At 35.7% G+C, this 25,731-nt stretch overlaps 1 protein-coding gene and 2 long non-coding RNA genes across 3 annotated transcripts in view; 1 reads left to right on the top strand and 2 right to left on the bottom strand.

Annotated features, from left to right (window-relative positions):
* The window catches only part of LOC134658795 (irregular chiasm C-roughest protein), a 72,519-nt gene extending 52,002 nt beyond the window's left edge, over positions 1-20,517 (bottom strand). Inside the window, exons 1-3 of the mRNA XM_063514448.1 lie at positions 20,093-20,517; positions 13,699-13,849; positions 11,635-11,715 (exon numbers count right to left, since the gene is read on the bottom strand). Of these exons, the coding sequence (XP_063370518.1) occupies positions 11,635-11,715; positions 13,699-13,849; positions 20,093-20,251 (391 nt within the window). The 5' untranslated portion in view covers positions 20,252-20,517. The remainder of the gene's footprint in view (positions 1-11,634; positions 11,716-13,698; positions 13,850-20,092) is intronic.
* The window catches only part of LOC134658889 (uncharacterized), a 582,766-nt gene that overhangs the window by 115,291 nt on the left and 441,744 nt on the right, over positions 1-25,731 (bottom strand). The gene's annotated exons all lie outside the window — the stretch shown is intronic.
* LOC134658875 (uncharacterized) overlaps positions 1-25,731 on the top strand; it is a 397,606-nt gene that overhangs the window by 113,879 nt on the left and 257,996 nt on the right. The gene's annotated exons all lie outside the window — the stretch shown is intronic.

Below are 25,731 nucleotides of genomic sequence, written 5' to 3'. Positions count from 1 at the left end.
ATACAGGAATATTCAATAAATTGGGTAACTAAGTACGTTCGCGATAACGCTTGAAAAGTCAAAAGGCAAAATCGAAAAGCTACTTAGGAAACTTCTTTCGTTGCTCCCATAATCCCCGTATCTCTTAAACTCAAATTCGCCGGGAATATTCAACCGTTTTACTTAAAACAAGATCAAATTTACTTAACGGCTAAGGGATAACGATCAAAGAAAATGTACGCGGTACCCTCGATTACTTAAGAAACACAAAGTTAACCCTAAACCCTGAAACAAAAGCTGAATGGGCCATAAGAGCCCCAAGTAGCGATAAGAAATTTCTAACAGAGACATTTCGAATAGGAGAATTTATCAAAAGGTACCAGTTACAGTACGCACAAAGGGCTATGTAAATTAATTTCTCAGGCCCTTTGCATCTGAATAGGGCTCGGGAGGGGCCAAAAGGATCGAAGAGCTGTAAAATTTCTAAGACTGCTTATTAAGAATTCGCATAAATGTCACGATATCTAGCCTAATTAATTTAGTTGAATGGGTCAGGGTAGCGAACAATTGTAATGCCAAGCTTGAATAGCGATTCGGATTAATGATGTTTGAGTTATCAGGATCGTCTTAAATTTGTGACTGGGATTGTTAGATTTCGCGTATTTGATGTCTGAGAATTTCAAAGAGGGTGGCGATTTTAGGTATATGTCTGTTAACATATTTTTAAATACATAATAAAATGATAAATATATGTTGGTAAAACTTGAAAATACAAAATATAATATCGTTAAATTAAGTTTTTTATTTTATATCGAGCGAACTTAATTTTTGGAAGAACGAGTAATTAATAACGTTATTAAATTTATCATGTTTATTTCTTTGGAGATAGACGGCGTTATTCATTAACGTCTTCTAAGTTAATCAGCTGATGATCGTCGTCTGTCCGTCTCTATGGCATGGCGATAGATACGGAAAAAACGATGATCATCAACTGATTAAGTTAGCAGCCGTTTATGAATAACACCAATAATGTTTTCATCTATTCCTGTTATTCAAAAGTACAAGAAATGAACTTCTTCATAGGTATGTATCTGTTTTTTTTTTATGATTGATTCACAAAATGAACAGAAAAAATTGAACATCAAACGCACGTAAAAGTAAATCCTAAAACGATCAGCTTCAATTAATTACGAGATGAAAGAGACCAAGATAAATGAAACGGAAAATCCTAATGAAAATATTTTAAACAAATTAAAACACAAGAAAACTCCAGATAGGAAAAAGGGCAAAAGGGGGAAAAAGATGGCTCGAGGCCTCGTGAACAGAAAGATTTTTAATTTATTAAAGGCAAACACAATTTCGCGAGGCGGGGCTTAGGAACAGAAACAATTGTGCATTGTGTAAGTTGTGTAGGAAGTATTTATTTTTAAGTTGTATAGGTTTTTACGTCGTGCACAGAATCGTTTAGCTTAGCCGCTTGCTTGGAAATATTATGATTGAACAAGGCAATATCCTGAATCGTGATTGTAGTAAACTTAAGGACATTGGGACAATATACCTAGTCATAAATAGTATGTGAAAAAGGAATAAAGAATTTATTTTGAATACCTACAATATTTTTGACATTAAGGGGGAGAAACGACCATTAAAAAAATATTCATCACTACGCACAATACTCTACAACCCAAATGTAATCACCACACCCCGCGGTGGCAGATTTACTTTCTAGATCTCAGACCTCTCTCAGACCGAATCTCAGATAGATCGGCAACCAGATGACGAAAAGTTTCAAATACCGGTATATTCTGCCTGGTCTACTTGTTAGTTTCGGTAAATAACTACTTTTCCGTATATAGTTGTTGCCATGGTAACGCAAACATTTTCAACTGACCGCTCTCAGGAACTTACTTACACATTTTACGGATATCGTGTCCACATAAACCTTAAACGATTTCCATACTATAGCACGTCCGGCTTGTAATATAAATTCATGCACATATTCACTGCGTTTCAGTAAAATATCTAAAGGGGCCCACAGATTACCAGTTCGCCGGACGATATCAGCCTGTCAGTTGTTCGGAACTGTCAAGTTTTTGTTCTAATTGACAGGCCGATATCGTCCGGTGGACTGTTAATCAGTGGGACCCTTAAGAAAATCATCACCCTCATAATTTTTCCACCATGCAGCAGATTATTATATTCAAAGTGCCCAGACAACTCGTTACATACAAGCTTTGAAGCATCAAAGCACTGAACTCTAAACTTGAGACGTGCTACAGTTTCGGCGTACTAGTTACAAGTTGGTATCTTTAACAGTATCTTATTGAATAATTGTTGCTCTTTGCACAATGCTAAAATGTATTTGAAATGTAAAGTAGGTACGAGTCTTAGTCTTCGTAATTGTGTCTAAAATCTTCAAGTTTCAATTAGTTGGTAGATCTACAACAGTTGGGTTAAGAGTACTTTGTAATTAGAATTGTATCAAGTTGTTTTGTCTCCAGTGAGCTTCGAAATACATCTAAATACTTATACTTTGTCTACACCATAATTATCGTTAAACCCTCTAATTGTCTCTGTTAGAATGTTATTATTGCGTAATAATAACATTGTTATCGATTTAATATTGACTTTAAATTTCCGAACACCTCTGAAAAACAAAGGAATTTGACTTGACTTCATTTCTAGAATGGCAACATAAGGTTCCTGAACATATTATAGAGAACTTACAATATGTGTGTAGATAATATATAAATATATTATATATATAACTATACAAAATTAGGCATTAAAACACTTGTGTGATGTTTTTATGGAATGAGCTTTCAACCCGTTTCATAAATCTGAACTCGTATTTTAATGCTTTTCATTATGTAGCAGTTATATAAACTTAAACTACCTACTATATATGGATTTAAACCTCATTAGCTATAGGTATATTTATCGGCTCTCTATTGTTTCCCAAATAGTTTTAATCCATAATGTATTGTTTGCCCGAATTTTCGTTAGTCATAATTCATTTGGTTCAGAAACGCGTCACTTTTCAGGATTGCCATAAAACAAACCTAACCTAACCTAACCTATCTATAGGATATCCTTACGAAAATCCTGAAATGTTAACGGTTTCAGTTTTATGACTAATGATACATTAACATGAACATTACATCGGACTTAAAACTTTACGGGAAACAACGGGACTTCATATTTATATCTGAGAACAGTAAACGTATCCAAAATACATCAGAAATTGAGCATCATTAAAACAATACAAAAATAACCTCGATTTAAAGAGCTTTATGCTCAAATTTCTTCCGCAGATAATCATTTAATTCCCTACTTAAAAATGCGATCAGCCATTTTGTAAGCGTATTTTTCGGGGCCCATTATGTTGAGTAAATATTTAAACGGCTGCGTATTTCCGTATAATTTCGTTTCGTTTAAAGATGAATAAAAAATTGTTTTTGAACAGGAAATTGATGCGTTGAGATTGTAAACATTGCTTGATTATGTAATTTTGTTGCTTAATTTTGAATTGAACAAAAAATATAATAAACCCTTATTTACCTACACCGTTTTCCTTTTAGATAAAACAGATTTCTGTAGATTTTATCATACCAATAAGTACGACCCAATAAGTATTTTTTTTAATTTGTTAGATCAATTCTAATCAAACAATTTGATATGGTTTTGAATTTATTTTGATATCAGAAGCTGCCTCTTGGTAGTGTAATAAAAAGTTATCATTAGGTACATTTTTTTTTTAATTTTGCTCTTAAGTACCTACTTACTTCTTACTACGTACGTAAAGATAATCAAAAATGTTCAATTCTAAGAAATTAGAACTCTGAAATTCGGGTTACTATCTTTACCTTATCGCTAAAGGACAATATAGCTGAAATGTCTGGATTGTGTTATGTCTTTGTGACAACATCAATCCCTTTGCACAATCAATGACATATTTTTTCTGAATCCGTTCCTGGGATCTTACTACTTTTTAGGGTTCCGTATCCAAAGGGTAAAAACGACGTCCGTCCGTCCATCCATCCGTCTGTCACCAGGCTGTATCACACGAACCGTGATAGCTAGACAGTTGAAATTTTCACAGATGATGTATTTCTGTTGCCGCTATAACAACAAATACTAAAAACAGAATAAAATAGGCGGGGTCAGTACTTGGATGGGTGACCGTTGTTCTGCTTGTTTTTTAGGGTTCCGTACCCAAAGGGTAAAAACGGGACCCTATTACTAAGACTCCGCTGTCCGTCCGTCCGTCCGTCCGTCCGTCCGTCTGTCACCAGGCTGTATCTCATGAACCGTGATAGCTAGACAGTTGAAATTTTCACAGATGATGTATTTCTGTTGCCGCTATAACAACAAATACTAAAAACAGAATAAAATAAAGATTTAAGTGGGGCTCCCATACAACAAACGTGATTTTTGACCGAAGTTAAGCAACGTCGGGCAGGGTCAGTACTTGGATGGGTGACCGTTTTTTTGCTTGGTTTGCTCTATTTTTTTGTTGATGGTGCGGAACCCTCCGTGCGCGAGTCCGACTCGCACTTGGCTGGTTTTTTTTGCTTGTTTTGCTCTATTTTTTGTTGATAGTGCGGAACCCTCCGTGCGCGAGTCCGACTCGCACTTGGCCGGTTTTTTTGCTTGTTTTGCTCTATTTTTTGTTGATGGTGCGGAACCCTCCGTGCGCGAGTCCGACTCGCACTTGGCCGGTTTTTTTGATAACATTTTTTTATGCCTTTTGAATCCCTCTTGTAAACACAATCACAGAATAAATAATAGTACTAAATAAGTACAGAAGACTCACTCTCTAAAAAACGCGTCTGTTACGATCAGCACAGATATGGCCGCTAGGTGGCGACAGCGCCACGCGCGGCTTATGGCTTTCCCCAAAATTGGGGCCGAACGGATGTACTTTTAGCTACCTGAGGGGCTACCGCGAACCACGTTCGACGTGTTGCCTTAGTGTTCGCGGTAGGCCCTCTGTAGCAAAGCGACGAAATCTCGGAGTGAGACACGCCTGTCACAATACAAGAATGACTATATACAATGTGTTTTCACCTAGTACCATCGCCCACACTGTTAACTGACAGTTCGTAAACCATATTACTAAAGGCATAAGGTCTGTTTGTACCTATAAAATAGGATATGCAATAGGCTACATGACTAATTTTCATTTATGGTATCAATCGATCGGGTTTGTTTTTAGGATCAAATGTCTATAGTTTAGTTTATTTATTTCATAATGATAAATTACAGTATAAATTATTCTTGCGCTAATCTATATGAATTTACATTATGGTCGTCAAATAATGTAGCATGCACGTATAATTATAAAATGTCAATAATGATAATCAAAAAACAATACAAACTATTAACACTAACAATTTATAAGATAAGTTCAGAAATTTCAGAATAAATAAATAACGGAATACATGTCAAATAAATATGGGACCCATTGCATTAAAGCAGCGGTCGGCAACCGGCGGCCCGCGGGCCGCATGCGGCCCGTGAACCTGTAGCTTGCGGCCCGCGAGCCTCCCTGGCTATTTTGTATGTAATATTGACAAACGACGTCTGAACTGAAGTACGTCTGTACTTACCTACACATGCGCGGATATTGACGGAAATCGAAGGTGAACAGGCAGTATATATCTAAATCCATTAACACTGTCTTGGATGAAGGCAACGTCACAACATACCCTCTGGAGTTCCTAAACTCATTGAGCGCTTTAGGACTCCCAGCACACACATTAACCTACATTTAATTTGTGTTTAAGCACGGACAGCCTGGACGCTTCGGTTCTTCGGTCCCACGCGGAGCACGGCCTTCGGCCTTCGCACTTAGACACTTATACTATTGTTCTGTGATTAAGCACTAACACCCCGGACGCTTCGGGCCTTCGGCCCTACGCGAAGCTCCGCCTTCGGCCTTCGCATTTAGACACATACTATTGTTCTGTGTTTAAGCACTGACATCCTGGACGCTTCGGGCCTTCGACCCTATGCGGAGCTCGGCCTTCGGCCTTCGAATTTAGACACTGATATGATTGTTCTGTGATTAGGCACAGACATCCTGGATGCTTCGGTCCTTCGACCTTACGCGAAGCTCGGCCTTCGGCCTTCGCATTTTCGCACTGTAAGCACTGACAGCCTGGATACTTCGGGCCTTCGGCCCTACATGGAGCTCGGCCTTCGGCTTTAACATTAGATATCTATACCAAAATTTCACGTAAACCATTGCGGCTGTGTCCCTAGCCTCTCTAAATTATTTTCTATCATAAAAATTTCGCGCTCGCTACGCTCGCGTTTTTAATACGATTTTAAAGGTTAAGCCTAATTTGATAAAGGTGCCACTTCTGGGCACCCTACCGAGCGACTACTACTACGACTTAAGCACTGACATCCTGGACGCTTCGGGTCTTCGGCCCTACGCGGAACTCGGCCTTCGGCCTTCGCATTTAGCCACTGATACCATTGTTCTGTGATTAAGCACTGACATCCTGGACGCTTCGGTCCTTCGACCCTACGCGAAGCTCGGCCTTCAGCCGTCGTATTTAGACACTTATACTATTGTTCTGTGTTTAAGCACTGACAGCCTGGACGCTTCGGGCCTTCGGCCGTACATGGAGCTCGGCCTTCGGCTTTCGCATTAGATATCCACACCAAAATTTCACGTAAACCATTGCGACTGTGTCCCTGACATAGCCTCTAAATTTTTTTTCTATCAAAAAATTTTCGCGCTCGCTACGCTCGCGTTTTTGATACGATTTTAAAGGTTAAGCCTACTCTGATAAAGATGGCATTTTGGGCACCCTACCGAGCGACTACTACTACGATTTAAGCACTGACATCCTGGACGCTTCGGGCCTTCGGCCCTACGCGGAGCTCGGCCTTCGGCTTTTGCATTAGACATCCACACCCTTTCACGTAAACCATTGCGGCTGTGTCCCTGACATAGCCTCTCTCAATTTTTTTTCTATCAAATTTCACGTGCGGCCCGCGTCAACTTCGTAAACTACTATGTGGCCCTTGGCTGCTAAAAGGTTGCCGACCGCTGCATTAAAGTAACACAAAAGTCAGAAATTGTAGTCAAAGGCCGACAGTCGCACTTCACTCGCGAAACGCCCTTAACAAAACGATAAGTGAACGTGACGTCAAGGTCTCTGAGAACCCATCTTGTAGTATGGACAAAACAAGAAAATTGCGGTTTTGTCGGTGAAATATTGCGTTTATGTATATAGTTGCTGTACAATATTATTTTGGATACAATGTAAGGAATCGAATAGTATCCTTACTTTTATCGTTTTTAGAAGTTAAAAAAAACTTAAATTTTGAAACTTTCAGGTCCTGTATTTTTGTAAGATATCCATATTTTATTTTAATATCCACATTATTGTGATAAATTGCTCGTTTGCTTTCTATTTTACTAGATTTTGTTATAAAATTCAACATGGGTCATCATCCCTATTGAATGGTCCCAATTACGCAAACGGTTCTCCTGTCAAAGCCGACGACAGCTCAATTGGTATTGAATATATGGTTTCAAAGGGTAGGGTAGACAAGATCTATATAAGGACCGTGTAAGGCTTAACACCTAATATTTGTTTTAATAAAACTAAAGATAACTTCCAGTTTAATAGACGTTTTAAAACTGGTCGTCTTTATGAAAATTTACCATCCATACTAATACTAGTGGCTCTGTGAGCTGTAGACCTCGCGAGCAGAGCTTAAAACTGAATAAATGTATGGCAAAAATATTTATTAAAATATAGGTATAGTACATGTAATATAAACAAAAAATTAAAAACTACATAAAGCTACGAACAAAAATTAAACGAATGCGCTTAACCCGCGCTTGATAAATAAAAAATACGAAATTTTTAATTTTTACAAAATAAAAAAATAATATAAAAAACAACTATACGAAATGTAAGTATAAAAAAATACAAAAAGTTATGTAGCAGTATACAATTACTGGGGATGGAACCAGGGACCTGCCGATGCAAACAAAAAAAGCGAACGTTTGCAAAATACGCCATTATAGTTCTTACTAAAGCTGATGAAATTTAGCTACTCATTCTCAAGTAAAAACTAAATATCTAAATACCGCCAAAACCAGCGATACAAATTTTCTGAATTTTTGGAAATTTAATCTATAACCATATCTCAAAAAGAAAAAAGTCTTACGATACCGATACGACTATTTGTTTAGGCGGGAGCTATCACGACTCCGCCATTTTGAAAAATTTCCAAAAACCGGATCGACAAAAATTTTTTATTTAGTCATAGAATTCGGTCACAAAATTTCACGAAAATCGGTTAAGAATTGCGACCTGTAGAGGAGAACATCCGGACATACAAAAGCAAAATGCCCGAGTCAAAACGTAGACCTTCGCTACGCTTCGGTCAATTATTGTGTCTGTCTGTTAACTCTTCACGCTAAAACCGCTGAACCGATTTAAATGAAATTTGTTAAGTATAGAGATAGTTTGAGTCCCGAGAAAGGACATAGGGTAGTTTTTATCCCAGAAATCATCCGTTAAGGGGGTGAAAAGAAGGGTGGGAATTTGTATGGGGAATCAATAACCGCTGAACCGATTTTGATGATATTTGGTATGAAGATAATTATATTATGTTGTTTGGAAGATATTGATATGTAGAGTACGCGGGCAAAAGCCAGTTTAAAATAATGTGATGTAGACCTACTTCAACAAAATTTCATAAAGACGATCAGTTTTGTTTAACCACAAATCCTGATTTACAAACTGTCAAGCTATAAAATCTCGTTCAAGACTTTTTTTTATGTATCTTTTTTTTTTAAGGCCCAATGTGGATTATAATGAACAATAGGTACAATGTACACTCAGTTTCAATCTTATTAGAACCTTTCCTTAAATTCCTTAACAAAATAAAGTAGCGTATTCATTTTACTATAAAACAAGGTTAAGGGGAAAATTTTGTACAGTGGGCCTTGCGAGGTTATAATACATAACGAAATAAATATCAAAACAAATTGCAATTTCACAGAATAACGCCACATAAACAAATCCGTATAACCATTGAACGCGATATTACAAAAAGGAGGAAAAAATCCTTATCTCATTTTATCCAGAGCCTGTAATTAACTGCTCTGTTGTTGTTGCTCTAGCTTACCTAGGTATCGACTAAGACGACTATTATAAGCCTCAATGTCAGGCTTATAATAGTTGTCTTAATCGACACCTAGGATTTTAGGAGGCAACCTTTAATGACAGGTAGGGAGTTCCTATATCGATAAACTTAACCATCGATATCTTTCCATAATACTAGTGATCGCTCCAAATTTTTTCTGTAAGTGCGTAGGTATATTTTAGTATTATATTGGAGACGAAGACAAATTTTACACAAAGTGTAGGTACATAAAGATTTTCGGTATTTATCATAATTATACTTCCTGTGATTAAATTTTGCCCAATAGTTAGAATCCAATGACTTATACTGGTACATAATATATTGCATCGCGCTCAGCAATCGGAAGCAAATCCTTGGGGTGAGGATCAAATATGGCGATAAAGTAAGATTGGATTCAAGACTAGCTTAACTGCTAAGGGACCTAATTACACTTACGTCCTTTTGAAATAAGACTGGGATAATTGGTGATATGTCAGTGTTTCGACCGGGAGGGAATGACAGACGTCAATAATTTGTCTTTCGCTTCAGTAACGCGGAATAATTATGTTCGCAACTTATTTGACTTATTTCTGATTTCGGTCTTGTTTTTACAGGACTATAATTTTATTTATCTTTTTTTTTAATTTTGGTCGAAGTGGAAATATTTATTGATTCAAAACTGTTGTTCTGTATCCTGCATTTTTAAAGGTAGTAGTAACTTTTTTTTACATTAGGTACTAAATAAACTTATTTTCATATTACAACTGACCATCATTTAAAAGCAAATTGTGAATACCGCTTATTTTTAGCCTTAAAGACTCGAGCCCTCAAGACTGGTAAATCCTGAAGACTCGACTATATTTGAGAATTGTATTTATTTATTTTACACGTATGAATGTAAGAAATCCTCTTTGCCGCCTTTGAGGCGTTAAGCCTCGAGAGTCTTAAGGGTTCGGTCTTTAAGCCTCGAAATCAGCGTTATTCACAACACTAATTGCCACACTACTTTTTGAGACCATAGTAGGTACTTAAATAAGGAATATAAATTTATAAATACTATAAATTATTTTAACCTCATAAGCCCACGCGTACTTATACAAGTACAAATTCAATTCGATTTTGAACTATTAAAAATTCAATATTTCCATAATCAAAATTCTCATACGAGGGTCCTACGAGGTTAAAAGACAGTCTGTAAATCATAAATTGTGGCTGTCCATTAGAGAAGGACCCTTTTTTTATCAGAATTTCTGTTTGTATTTAGATGGAAAGGACCTTATGTCACGTGAAGCATAAGGACCCTTCTGTGATAGCAAGCCACAATTTATTAAAATATAAATAAATATATATTAATAAATATTGTATTTGTCACCCTCTTTTCATTTTCTCCTCTCATCTACTCAAAGGTTAACTAGAAGAGATCCCTCAAAGGGATAAGTTCGCCTTTGTACTTCTTACTACATAATTGTGTGTTAATTTTTAATATGTCTTTTTGTACAATAGGTAAAGAGTTTACTACTACTACTATTATAGGACATTCTTACACAGATTGACTAAGTCCCATAGTAAGCTCAAGAAGACTTGTGTTCTGGGTACTCAGACAACGATATATATTATATAATATACAAATATATAAATACCTACATAGAAAACACCCAAGACTCAGGAACAAATATCTGTGCTCATCACACAAATAAATGCCCTTACCGGGATTCGAACCCAGGACCGCGGCTTCACAGGCAGGGTCACTACCCACTAGGCCAGACTAGTCGTCAAAAAACCTTTAAAAAACGCATGGTATAATAATATACTCCGCCTGGTACTCTCTTCCGAGATTCGCGAATGACCTAACTGTCACTTGCCTACGTCATCATGCTGTTTACAGGTTCTCAAACTTTAAAATGTGGGAGAATTTTAACCAACGGTGAAAATTATTTTAACGGCATTAATTTTAAGTTATTCATGTAGAAACATAGTAAAATAAAACAAATATATACTGCCCTTTTCACCCCTACTCTTACAGTACCGAATAGAACAGCCAACCATTTTCGTAACAAAACATTAATTACCAAGCTTACGACGTGAAAAGTTTGGAAAACACTGCGACTGCTGACACTGAGCGAGAAGGAAATAACAATTAACACGCGTTCGACAAGGATGACGGTAAGGGACAAAATGGCGGATTGTCAAATGTGACAGCGCTATCGTGTGTTGCCAGTAGTGTAAACAGAATTACCCGAACGTCTGAAATTTCTTTCGTGAATCGGAAGATATTGCTAACGAATAATTAAAAATGACGTGTTTTTGTAAAATTTAAGATAAAATACAAATAAATGAAAATTATAAAGAAATATTTTAACTTATTAACCATAGATATAATGTACCCATGTAACATGTTATGTTGAAATAAAGTGGCAATGTTATTGTGACGTAGGCAAGTGACACTCTGGGAAGAGAAGACCATGTTTTATTAGACCATGAAAAAACGCTTACCTTTAGAGCCCGAGCTGACTTGGCACTGGTACCTCGCATCGTCGTCCAGAGTCACGTCTCTTATGTCCAATGAGTAATCCCCTGTGGGTAAACATTCATTTGTAAATAGTGATGTGAAAGATATAATCACTATACCCCCATTGTAAATTTCATTTGATAGCGTGACGTGACGTACGCGTTTGCGTGTCTCATTTTGTATGGGATTTTGAGTTTCCAAAACACCCCGCTTGGCGCGCTGTTCAAAATCCCATACAAAATTATGGTAATGCGTATGTCCGTCACGCTATAGAATTAAATTCACACTAGGAGTTCTGATGTGAAAGATTTATGCAATTCGTATCTGCGACTGCAAATATTGCGAATAGTATTTTTTAGTAGAGATAGTATATTTGCATAAGGGTAACATTCCATTTCTGACCGCAGCTGCACTACCTACTGGTACTGAACGCGTCGCTGTTACTGTCAATTTCCATAGTAAAATGAACAGTAGTGCAGCTGCGGTTGGAAATGGACTGTCACCCTAAAACTTAAGTTAATTACTCGTACTTATTTATGCATAACCTGCTACATTTTACTTCTTTTAAATTATAATTATTTGGGAGACCGAGCTTTGCTAGGAAAACATATAAAAACCCAAAAATGCGTGTTTTCCCTGGAAGAAGACCTAGCTAGATCGACTTTTCGCCCCCGAAAACCCCGATGTAGCAAATTTCCGAGTTCCCCGAAATATACAAGGATTGCTCGTTTAAAGCTAAGATTATAAGTTTTACCTTAGGAATACCAATTTTATTTGCCATTTCAATAGTTTGCTGTAGTATTCATATTGAAATTCCCAACATACCTAATATTTAATTGGATTTTACAAATTATCGCTATGAATTTTTGGCTACTCACCAAAACCACAGTCAGTGGCATTCTGAATTCTGCGAGTGTAACAACCCTATTCCTAATGACCGCACGTTTACGCGTATACACCGGCTTTATGTTATTAGCTGTGATAATAAAGGTAGCTTTTTGTTTCAATAAAGGGTGGCTTAGTTCATAATATGGATACAAGGCCAGTATTTAGATTGTATTTAGGTATGACACAGGTAACAACTTATTTGGAACCATTTAGGTTACTTTTTTTGATTTATCACAATAATTGTTCACATTTGATTTTATACAGGATACAGGCCATGCCTAGTGCGGGGTTCACTGCAATGTACCTGTTAAACTTTTATTGTTAAATAAAGATATTGTTATTGTTATTATTTCTAAAGACCCCATACTTAGAACTGAAACTCAAAAAAATTTTTTTCATCAAACCCATACGTGTGGGGTATCTATGGATAAGTCTTCAAAAATGATATTGAGGTTTCCAATATCATTTTTTTCTAAACTGAATATTTTGCGCGAGAGACACTTCCAAAGTGGTAAATGTGTCCCCCCCCCCCACCCCTGTAAGTTGAAATAATAAACCCAATTATAAAGTGGAAGAGATACCATCAGCTAAAGAGTGTCCGAGAGTAGATTTGAACCGACTTAGCTATCGCAGCGAACGTCAAAACCTCCAGCTCAGCTGTAAGCCTAGCACATGATTGGCGCGACAGTATCTCGCGGCGAGATAGACGGGTAGTCTATCTCGCCGCGAGACACTGTCGCGCCAATCATGTGCTAGCCTGGCAGGTGTAACAGAATCCGAAGGGTACCTTTAAGCTGGTTTTTGTGTCACGCGGACCGTCCGTGCGGATCGCTCCGCACCGGACCAATATGTATTAAGTTCAGGGAGCGTTTAAAGGAGCCCACTGATTAACAGTCCGCCGGACGATATCGGCCTGTCAGTTAGAACAAAAAGCTGACAGATCCGAACAACTGACAGGCCGATATCATCCGGCGGACTGGTAACCAGTGGGCCCCTTTAGAGTAAAGCTGACGGGCCGCGCGGACGACCGTCCACGTCGACAGCTTTCTCATACAATTTGACGGTGCGGACCGATCCGCACGGACGGTCCGCGTGACACTAAAACCAGCCTTATGGACATTATGAATTCAATGATTTACCCTTAGGTCTAAATACCGTACCTTCTTCATCACTCCCGATCATCTTGTACCGGTCGTATCCGCTTAAGTCGCGGTGGAGGCCCAGGCCGAAGTCATCCTTCGTCCATTGGAGTTGGCCGGATTTCCTCTCTACTCTGCAGGGGAGCGTCACTCTTGATCCAACGACAGCCGTCTGTAGAAAAAAGATAAAGATAAGATTGGATAAGATAAACATAGTTAATTACTCAAGTAGGCATATTACAATGCGCTTATGAACGTCAAATAAAGCTACACCGGCTCCAACTCCAACCCTACACCTCTGCCTCTCTTTGCTTCTGTCTCTATTTGTTTTGTAAAGAAATGAATTGAAACAAATTAAATAAATACACAATTTGACCTAGTTCCATAGTTAGCTCGATAAAGCTTGACTTGTAGGTACTAGACGACGATTTAACATGCAATGTATAAATAGATAAGTACGTACGAGTACTAATGATATAAATGAATACATTAGGTAATTTAGAAAGAAGTATTCAATCCATACAATCTATTTATAAAATTTAAATGAAGATTTTACAAGAATGGATCCTTTTGGCTATACTAACATCCAAAATTATACGAATAATCTTTTATCCAACATATAAATGAACATACCGGGACTCGAAACCGGGAGCTTCTATTTTGTTTACTTCATTACTTTTTAGCAGACGAAGGATACAGATAGCAGATAGGTATGTTAAATTTTAATCAGATCATAATTTTACAAAACAAGATACTTTATTTTCCTGTTCAATTAGAAGACCTTAATTGTGTGCGAGTAACATTACAGTGCCAACCACTTAAATAGCCTCACCTATATATTGTGAGTATTATAATTATACGTGATAATTTTTATCAATATATCTTAAATTTGAATTGTACGCCCTGGCGTTTATCGAACGACACATTAACAAGTCCGAACTTGTCTGCGCGCGAAACGTCGTGGACGCAAGAGCGAATACGGGCCGTCCACATGAATAGCCTCAGTGTAACATAATCGTCCAAACCGTGCATTTAAGTTTCGCTTTCAAATTTATTTTATTATAATTAGATAATACAGATGGCATTCTATTAAGTACCTGCAGCAACGCGATAAACACAGTGTTTTTGTGACTATGGGACGTGGTAAAAAACTTATAAGTTTAGAAATTGAAAAGGTTAATTTTTATTTAACTCTAAAATTATCCCATCGTGAGATAGCTAAAAAAAATAGGTCGCAGCCCTAAAGTTATTAATAATTATGTTAAAAATAAGGAAAATTACGGCCACCAGTATAAAGGACGCACAAAAATTGCCACTACGGATCGTGAACGTCGACTTATTTTACGCTCTGCTTCAAATTCCACCAAGACCGCCAGGCAAATAGCTAGTGAAATAAATACTAGAGCATCTCTCTCTACAGTTCGACGGATTATTAAAACATCATCCCACCTCAAACGAAAAAAAATCATGAGTAAACCTCCTTTGCGCGAACAACATGTGGCGGGTCGACTGTCTTTTGCTAAAAAGTACATGTGCTGGAAAACCGAGTGGCGAAATGTGATTTTTAGTGATGAGAAAAAGTTTAATCTAGATGGTTCAGATGGATTTAAATATTATTTTCATGACCTAAGGAAAGAACCGAAAGTACTATCACGTCATCATTCAACTCTCGGATCGGTGATGGTTTGGGGAGCAATTTCTTACTATGGTACTGTTGATTTAATTGTGGTAGACGGAAGACTAAATGCTGAAAAGTATTTAAATTTATTAAAAGAAACAAAAAGTAAGATCAGAAAAGTAATAGGTAGAAAAAAAATGTTTTTTCAGCATGATAATACTCCCATACACACGTCAGCCATAGTTACAAAGTGGTTTGAAGAAAACTAGATTGAAGTTCTAGATTGGCCATCCTTGTCCCCTGATCTGAACATCATGGAAAATGCCTGGGGTTGGCTGTCTCGGCAAGTTTATTACGACGGAAGACAGTTTAGTAATAAAAAAGAACTGATCCAAGCTATTTACACTGTTTGGGATTCTGTGGACGTTAATTACATACATTCTTTATATGAATCACTACCTAATCGTATTTTCGAATTAATAAGGTCTAATGGAAGGTATACAAAATATTAAACGAAAGAATTTTAATAACTAAACAGTATATTTTAGCATGTGAGGCTATTCAAGTGGAAGGGCCAATTATTTGTTTGACGTTATTTCTCAAAACTTTGATTAGATAACAATAAATATTTTATTTACTATTACAAGGCTTCTTGTTTTATTTCATATTTAATGTTTAATATATATCTCCTTTTTATATTACTATGAGAAATATTAATTTTGGTGAGTGAGGCTATTCAAGTGGCTGGCACTGTATATTTTTGGAACAGAAGTTCTCACGTTCTCTTAAATATATTTATTAGTGCATACAAACTTAACATACAATAGATACCTAGAAACAAAACATAATTAAATAACTAACCTACAAAACTAAATCTAAAAATAAATAAAACTAATCTTAAAATAAATTGTACTCGTGTTGGATGTTTCTAGCCATAGTGAATAACAGGAGTAAGTTAGGACAAAACGTCACCCGTCCGTATCAGGATCAGGTGAATTCATGCTTACTACAGATGTAGTGCATAATTGTTTTCCGTCGTATTTTCTCGGAAACGTTAGTATTTGTCATGCTACTTCAGTCAACCTCAGTACTTTTTGTACCGAGACTGGCTGAAATAGCACAAGTTCGTAAGTTTCCGTGAAAATACGAAGGAAAATAATTATGCATTACATCAGTAACTCAATATCATACCTCAAGGTTTAGGGTGTGAAAATGTAAAAAGCTAGCCCAAAAATAGGTATAGATACCTAAAGACTGTAAAAACATGAACTACTTGAACATTTTTAAGTACATTACTACCTGTTCTTAATTTAAGTATATTTTGGAAACTATTTTATAACACACGAAATCTTTGCCAGAGCGGAAACCTCGGGTATATTTTCTTATAATCAAAATGATAGTACTCATTAGAAATGAACCTAAACGATATGCTGCCTGACTTGGATTATTTTTGTAGAAATTGCCTGGACCTTGCACAAAACCGTAAGTATTATTGATTGTAAATAATGAAACATATTATAAAAAAAAAGCTAACTACATTTTATAATATACTTAGTTGGAGTGTTAATAAATAAGCAATACACAATCGTTACTTAATTGTTGGTGAAATAGAGCTAAAGACCAATAATTAATTAAAAATTATTGAAGATAAAAACTTGATTAGTCTCTACTTTATAAAATTAATATTATCTATTTGAAAAAAAAAAAAACTAACAACAAGTAAATTAGAAACAAAAAGTACAGAAACAATATAGATTCAGCTTAGTTTATGATCCGGATCCGTTTTGCGTTCGCATCCCCTAAATTCTGCCTTATAAGGGCATTAAGGCGTAACTCCATGTGACTCGGCAATGGTATAATGCTTTTCGGTTTACAACATTATAGTACACGTTTAAATTACGGAACACGGTAAATCCGTTTGTTATGTGGAACACTGGGAACACATGTTACGTTTAATGGGATTTAATGGAATAGTAAACGGGTTACTTATCACTAAGTATCACAATGAGGTTTAGAATAGTCTGATATGTTAATATGTCTATTTTATATTGGTTAATAGTAGTTATTTTTACCAGCTTTTATTTAACTTGCAATGTAGTATGTTTATACGGGTCAAATCTTGCAAGTTAAAGACCCACTTCCCGACTTCCAATGAAACTGAAAATTTGCATAAATGCAATATTATGGTACTATCGAGCTGATCTGATGATGGAGACAGGAGGTGGCCATAGGAACCCTGGCAGGCAAAGGCAACCTAATTATGTTTGGGGTTTTTAGAATTGTCTCGATGAGTATTAGTTGCCTGTGGAAAGAAAAGTACAGGCAGCGATAAAAGCTTGTACCAAAAATGAAATTTTTGACAAAAACTTGTTTAGTTTCTGAAGAAAGACCGCTAAAATAAAGTTTTTTTTATGATTTTTATCTGGAACAAACTGGTTTTACAACAATAAGGTGTCAGACAATAGTTTCTTTTGACCTTTTTATCGCCCTTCTATCGGTTATTTGTGGTCGGAGTCGACTTTTATCAAGTATTCATAAATTACTACAATGGTGTTTTATGGAAATATTTTGGGGTTATTGACTTTGGTTTTGTTCATTGATTATGGTTGATAAATTTGTAATTTACAATGGAGCTAAATATATTTGCATAGTGTGGGTATTATCCTCAGTGCGGATATAATGGCCTTATTTGTCTACTTGACAGCGTCAGGCGTCTCACTCCGCGATTTCGTCGCTTTGCTACAGGTAGCTAAAAGTACATCCGTTCGGCCCCAATTTTGGGGAAAAGCCATAAGCAGTGCGTGACGCTGTCGCCACCTAGCGGCCATATCTGTGCTGATCGTAACAGACGCGTTTTGTTAGAGAGTGAGTCTTCTGTACTTAGTACTATTATTTATTCTGTGACAGCGTGATAATGATGGTGTGTAAAATCTTTCAATTGCGTGTTGTTGAAAAGTAGTACTTACGTTGATAAAGCCATCTATAAAACCTACGCCTACTCGTATTGACACATACAAATAAACATAAAAATAGGTTTAGTATTATAGTTTCCAGATTTCTACAGAATTAAGAAAAATTTAAGACAGCTAGAGAAAAGAAAATATTGTAAGTCTAAACTTTAAGTAGGTAGTTTGAGTAATCATTCAATTTAAAAAAAGCGCTGGTAGCCTAGCGGTAAGAGCGTGCGACTTGCAATCCGGAGGTCGCGTGTTCAAACCCCGGCTCGTAGGTACCAATGAGTTTTTCGGAACTTATGTACGAAATATCATTTGATATTTACCAGTCGCTTTTCGGTAAAGGAAAACATCGTGAGGAAACCGGACTAATCGCAATACGAGCCTAGTTTACCCTCTGGGTCGGAAGGACAGATGGCAGTCGCTTTTGTAAAAACTAGTGCCCACGCCAATTACTGGGATTAGTTGCCAAGCGGACCCCAGGCTACCATGAGCCGTGGCAAAATGCCGGGACAACGCGAGGAAGATGATGATGAGTAATCATTCAATTTCATAATAAGATAAAATACGAGTATCAATTAAACGTTAATAAGTTATGTAAATACTGTGTATCAAAGTTTTTTTGGGGGTGATAATAAGTTCTCGTGGTCAGTTAAGTTTTGTTAAAAGGTTTTATTGACGACCGTACTTTTTTTTTACATCTTAATTCAATGATTAACAAATATTGCTTAATTATACAAAAAAACCGGCCAAGTGCGAATCGGTCTCACGCAATCGTACAATAACATCTGTTTCAGTTTTTTTATTTTGTTTGCAATAAATTTGTCCTGACCAACTTTATTTATTTTTAAATAGAATAAAAGAAAAATAGTAGTAGTTTTCACGTCATTCCCGCTCCACGCCATTTCCGTCTAAGCCGGAAAACTACATCGTTCCCGGCTCCTAATTATACTGTCATGGCGGGGATTATCTTTGATATGGTAATGCCTTTCTTTGCGGCCTGGCTCGTTTTAAAATTGCTTCTGATTACGGGCGGGATTATAAACAGTGACAGTAATATTTAGTGGGTCTTTAATTGTAGCTCGTGACTGACGGGGGCTATTTTTAAAAGAAATCAATGTTAGTAATTTTTTTTTGTTTTATTTTAAATGGGCTTACTCATGGCCACAGACTAGCCGAGGCGAAGACGTGGCCTACGATGGAGCGAGCCCGCCCAGAAGGTGCCTGTTCACCCTTGATTTGAAGGTTGCCGCGTTATATGAGCTCGGAAATATAGACGCCGGCAAGACCTCACGCTCGACGCTCGGAAATAAGCCTCGGTGGTTTAGATTTTTAATACTCTTTGAAATTAATAAAAAAATCACGTAAGGACTAATCTTCTTTATTTGCCATGCCCTAACGGATGTCGGACTAATAGACAACGACAATATTACTCATACATGGAAAAATATCCATAACTCAGGAACAAAATTAAATATCCGTGCTCATCGCACAAATAAATGCTCTTACCGGAATTTGAACCTAAGATCATCGGCTTCATGAACAGGGTCACTACTGATTAGTTCAGACAGGTCATCAGGTTATTTAGTATCTAATATTCTCTACATAATGTTGGGATTACCTTCTAAAATATATTTTTAGTGACATCTAAATACATTAAATGGAGTACCTAATTGGAGCATTCAATAGATAAATGTACTAATTAGTAATCATTATAAATGTGTTGTTCTCAGAGAACGGAGATTTTAGTACTCGGGGCTACATTTAAAGCATTTCTTTTATACGCTGGAAGGTCATGCACAAAATTTTTTTTAAAGGAAACTATAAATAAGATTAAAATTACCTGATCCTGCGGCTCCATAGCAAACTTCTGTTCATGATAACCACCACATACACCAAAGTTAAACACTAGAAAAAAACTAAAACAAAACACACTTTGAGTCCGCAACAACAAGAACAAAGGTTTCACCCCCACTTCCACTCTATATTTACACTTAGACATTTCAAGAATCGTCACTAGTCCGTTAGCATAAGGATCCGGTATTCTATTTTTGAAATTCACATTTTAAAACGGAAGCTTTAACTTCCCCTGTCCGTTCCTATTTTTATCGACGCGTGCTGCTTGGCGGCCATTTTGTTTTTAGGATGATGTATCGCTCGTTCAATTGTTTTTTTGAATCTGAAACAAAAAAGGGTTACGTTAGTGACGTAAATAGAATGGGTGTTGACATGATATGAATATTGATTTATTTGGTGTGACGTTGAGAATATGATACCTATATTTTGACGTGTTTAAGATAAGGGAGGATTTATTTAAACCTGAGTTTACTCAAGTTTATATAAAAAGCTATTCTTGTATTTAAAGGGTTCTTATAAACAAGTTCATACTCCTAAATTCTTGAATTGGTAATAATAACGGAGTTTTTATTAATTAATGCCTAGAAAATACCCACTATAATGTTTATACTAAATATTGCATATTTATTTACTAACTAAAACAAATTTAATATATTTTGAAACTTAAAATATTCACTTTCAGGCACAAATAATATCACTAAAATAAAATATGAACGCCTTTAATTTATTTTAGCTTAAACATTTCCCATATTTAACTTTAGTTCTGCGCAAAAGTCAGTAAACTAAAAACTAACATTAAATTTTAAAGTCCGGCTGCAAACCAATATTTTGCGAAACTATGTTGAACTATGATTCATATTTCTTTGCAAACTCGATAAACAAAAACTAGGTACGCAAAAGTTTAAAACTTCGCCTTTCCGATTTAATCACAAATATGCATAAGATTGCCATAGTTTTTTTCCGTTTAGTTAAAAAAAAAAGAATGAATATCGCATTCTACTTTTTTTGTAAGTATAAAATCATTTGAAAGCAAATTTGTTTGTCCTTTAACTGTCTACTTTTTCACAAATTCACAAAAAAGCTTATTCATTTATGATTCACATAGATGACTTGCCTAATATGTATTCTTTAAACTTATATTGAAAACAAAAATCATAACAGAAATTTAATTCATCTTAAAACTGGTTCTATATTGGGCAATAGGTATATAATTTAATACCTGGATTTCTGCAAAATATTTTTATTAGCAAAGAAATTCAGAGACGTAACTTGTCAAAGCTATATGTCAAATGAAAACCACCTATAAGCTGATATTTAAATCACTTACATACATAATTTAACCCTTACTCTGACCCCATGTACCATACAAACACATAAGAGCCATTCGTCTTCGCATTTTTATTTATCACCTGCAAATAAATTATGCAAAGTTACAGTGATAAATGTCTTTCCAACGCTTAGGCGCAGCGCAGTTTTAATTCCAGGCTCAGCCTAGTCTCGTATTCCGTACATTTTGTATTGAACTAGAGTTCTCATTACCCTGGTTGTTTTGGCAAGCCAGAGAAATGAGGCTAAAGCGTTTTAACTCGCCCTAAGTCGCCGATACGACGCCCTTGGGAGTATGGGGAAAGAAACATGAGCGAAAAGGTGTGAAATTAGGAGTAGGGTCCTATGTACTTAGAAGTTAGAAATAGTAGAATAATTTGAACTAATAGATGAAAGTACCTACATATTGTAACAAATTCAATTATAAATTGTAAAAAAAATTGTATTATGAACTATTTCCTAAAAATAAGTTTTATATTATTGTGCAGATATTTGTGTAAGTATGCAAAAATAATGATAAAATGTTGTTAGCCCGTAACGTGGTAGCCCGTAAGTACCTTTATAAAGTATTATATTAAGTATGTATTTTTATTACTCGAACATCAAAAATACATACTTAATATATAAAAATTCCTAAATTATAGAAAAAGTTTGTTATAGCAAAAGTGAACAATTTTTTTTATGTTAAAATCTTACACACTTTTTTTCCAAAAATCGGTCAATGACCATTTAATACCCTTTGTCAAAAAGCCGATCTATAACACCACAAATACCACAATACCATACCGTATCAAACCAAAAATATACAATTAAGCATCCATGTCCAACCACACAATTTAACTAACACATAAACATTATTTATTATCGAACAGAAAAAAACGAACTAAATTCCAGTGCATACACAAACTAGTAGTTACTCGACCAGTAGTTCTAGTTCACATTTATATTTTATAAAGACGTAACTGCCACAATTAACCTATGTGCTTACGCCCTTTTGTAACAAATCATGTGCTTCATAACTCTACTTTTATAATGTCGTAAACGGTATTAAAACTAGTATGTAGTTACGCTATCTCGAAAATTATATGTTACGTTTGTTCCCATGGATACGTAATTAGTTTTATAGAGCAGACTGATATCGACATAAATTCTTTAATTATCTTTATTAGTGCGTAATTTCGACCGTATTCCTTTGAGATAAAGAGTGGCTGAAGATAATTTAAAGCTATGTGAGGTTGGTAACTAATTTAGGGCTAATTTTGTAATGATACGTACGTTTATAGTTTAAAATAATAAGTGTATTTTATATGAAACTACGCCTTTTTGTGATACGGTACCATACTTTTGACACTGACAGATCAGTATCATATTGGAAACCGATCTAATAACTAAAACTCGAACAGGCCTGAATGTACCTTCTGCTTACAACCACCACAAATTATCTGAGAAACAAACAGATTACATCTTATTACATCGTGTTACTGCCAAAATCGGTTTACGGGATTAATTTTGAGGTTATACAGAACATTATGATTGTAATAATGAAACTTAATAATAATTTTCCATCATATTTTCATGGAAACGTACGAACGGGTCTTGCTATTTCAGTCAGTCTAGGTACAAAAAGTGAAAAGCATGACAAATACGAACTTTTCCGAGACAATACGATGGAAAACAATTTCAATTTCAATTCAATTTCAATTATGCATTACATCTCTAAACATTTTGCAGGAAGTTTGATTGCTATTGAAATATTGAGACAAAGGAGGAAAACATTGAAAAGTCGTAATTAAAGATATTCTTTGTTTTGAGACGGAAAGGTCATTTCTAAAATCGGGACAAGCATTTCTAAAACTTCAAAATCCAATTTAAATGGAAAACGTGCTTGGGTTGGGACACGTGTGAGTTGGTCAAACGCTATGAAGAGATCCACTGCTTGAGGTCTTTTCAAAACAGGATCGACTAATAAGTACTTACAGTCAAGTGTAAAAAAATGGGTGCACTCATCATACTCAAAAAGTCGCATAGCTCTTATGTCAGCGAATTAAGAACTATACATATCAGTGGCGGCGCGTCCATGAAAGCCGACTCCCACCGGCTTGCCTGTTTTTGGACGTTTGAGCAGAGTTGAAAAGGAAATATGTAAGCCAAATTAGCCCCGGCTTGCCTATGGATATGTTTGACGCGCCGCCACTGATACATATAGATATTTTTGAGTAAGTTGTACGCACCCATATCTTTAAACTTGACTGTAAAGATTTTATAACACTTTTTTTTCGCGATAGCTTTTTCTAAGTCGAAATTAAGTAGATTCAGATCAAACTACTCTGCATGGCATTTGCAATTAACTACAAAGTGAGGAAATGTCATAATTAATGTTAAATTTATATGAACATATGACATTTAGAACACTTTGTTCTTTTCAAGTCGGAGTAGAAGTTAAGACGGACTTTTGTAAAAAATATGTAAAAATGAAAATATTTTAAATCAAAACTTACACTTCAGAGCTAGACATAGTTGATGCCTATCTTTTTAAATACCCAAATCATAGATAAAACTAGAAGTTCGGAATGTAGAAAATTAAATAAAACGAACTAAGATAGTCATAGTAATATAACCTCAAAGCGCCGTCGCCTAAGGTTTTGGCATTATCTACTACCTAAATAACATTTAATTTTACGACCGATAAGCAAATTGAGGGTCCAAAGGCAACGCATTAAAGATAAGTTAATTAACAGAATTACTTTGATGATAACGGAGTCAAATGTAAAATGTCAGACGAGATTTCGTTAAGAAATCTTGAATTGCTTGACAATAGTTACAGCATGGTCGGCCTAACAGGAGATGGCGGGACGACTTGGGGCCCATTTCTTAAAAGCTTGTAACTTGTAATACAAGTGGAAGTCCCTTTCTAACAAAAGCTGTCAAAAAGTGACATCCGCTTGTATTAAAAGTTACAAGCTTTTGGAGAACAACTGAACGGATGCTGCAGTTAATCAAAACTTCCCGAAACAAATAAAGTTTAAAATTTGCCGTTGAGTTATGAAAATAACTTTTTCACCTCAGCAGCTCGAACAAGGGTACTTTGCTACTTAAAAACAGTGAGCAAAATCGCATTTTGCTCACTGAGTGAGACAAAATGACATTCAAGTGACCTTAATATTCAAATGTCATTTCAACATGCGGGGTCTAATACAAGTTCGAAATACTTGGATTTTATTATCTCTGTCCCTTTCACGTCGTTAGCAAAAAGAAAGAGACAAAAAAATTTTCAAACGACATTCAACGGTATATTGACGGTTTATAATAGACCCCCGAAAACCGTCAGAACGCATCGTTCCAAAACACATACAAGTATGAATTCTTAATATGTAATTAATGAAAATAAAGTTTCAGATTTGATAAAAACTGATAAAAACACTATATTTTACGTAATTTATTGTACGATTAAAATAATGAACTCAAAAAATACACAGTATATCACGTAAAATAAATAATTATACTTTTAAGAATCTCTACAATAGTTTACAAATAGTAAGTATCTGTAATTCGGACCGTATCTTACAATGTTTTTTTTTTTTCAAAAAAAAAGTTGCCGATTCAAATGTCAATCAATTGATGGTCGTTGTTTTCATATATTACCTATTTTACTGAAATTTACTACGTTTGTTTGTTTGTTTTTGTGTTTGATTGCGGTAATTATACTTAATTGTTAGTATATCTTAAGAAACATGACTAAATAGGTAAGTGATGAAGAAGGATTACATTTTTCGGGTTGTCTAAATGTTCTTACTGCTGAGGTGAAAAGTTTTATGAACTACACGAGATCAAAGTTATTTACATCTCGTGCGCTTTTGAGTCCCTTACTACGCTCAAGATTCTAAATTAGATTAGATACTATAGAATCTTTCGCTTGCACGGGACTCAAAATAAGCACTCGAAGAAATATCAAACTTTGATCTCTTGTTGTACAAATAACTATCTTTTTCGCAAATCAGAGGAAGATGTTTTAGCACCGAAAATATATGTAAATGCGCTTATATTATGCAGAATAGGGAACTCTAGGCAGAATCTCTCTAGAATAAATCTAAGAATAGGGTATTTTATATCACAAAGAAAATAAAAACTGATTTTCAAGACCAAAGTGATCCCATAAGTGTTCCGTGAATAAAGTTATGTACGAAACACTAAAACTTTTCCTAATGCAAAAGTAAAATTAGGTTCCGATTCAAATAAAAATCTCACCTCTGTCACAACACAACAACAACAAAACAGAACACAAAAACACTTCCAAATTCA

Source organism: Cydia amplana, chromosome 23 (assembly GCF_948474715.1).
Source record: "Cydia amplana chromosome 23, ilCydAmpl1.1, whole genome shotgun sequence".
Lineage (NCBI taxonomy): Eukaryota > Metazoa > Arthropoda > Insecta > Lepidoptera > Tortricidae > Cydia > Cydia amplana.
The sequence above is the reverse complement of the archived record's forward strand: the minus strand, read 5'-3'. Positions and strand labels throughout refer to the sequence as shown.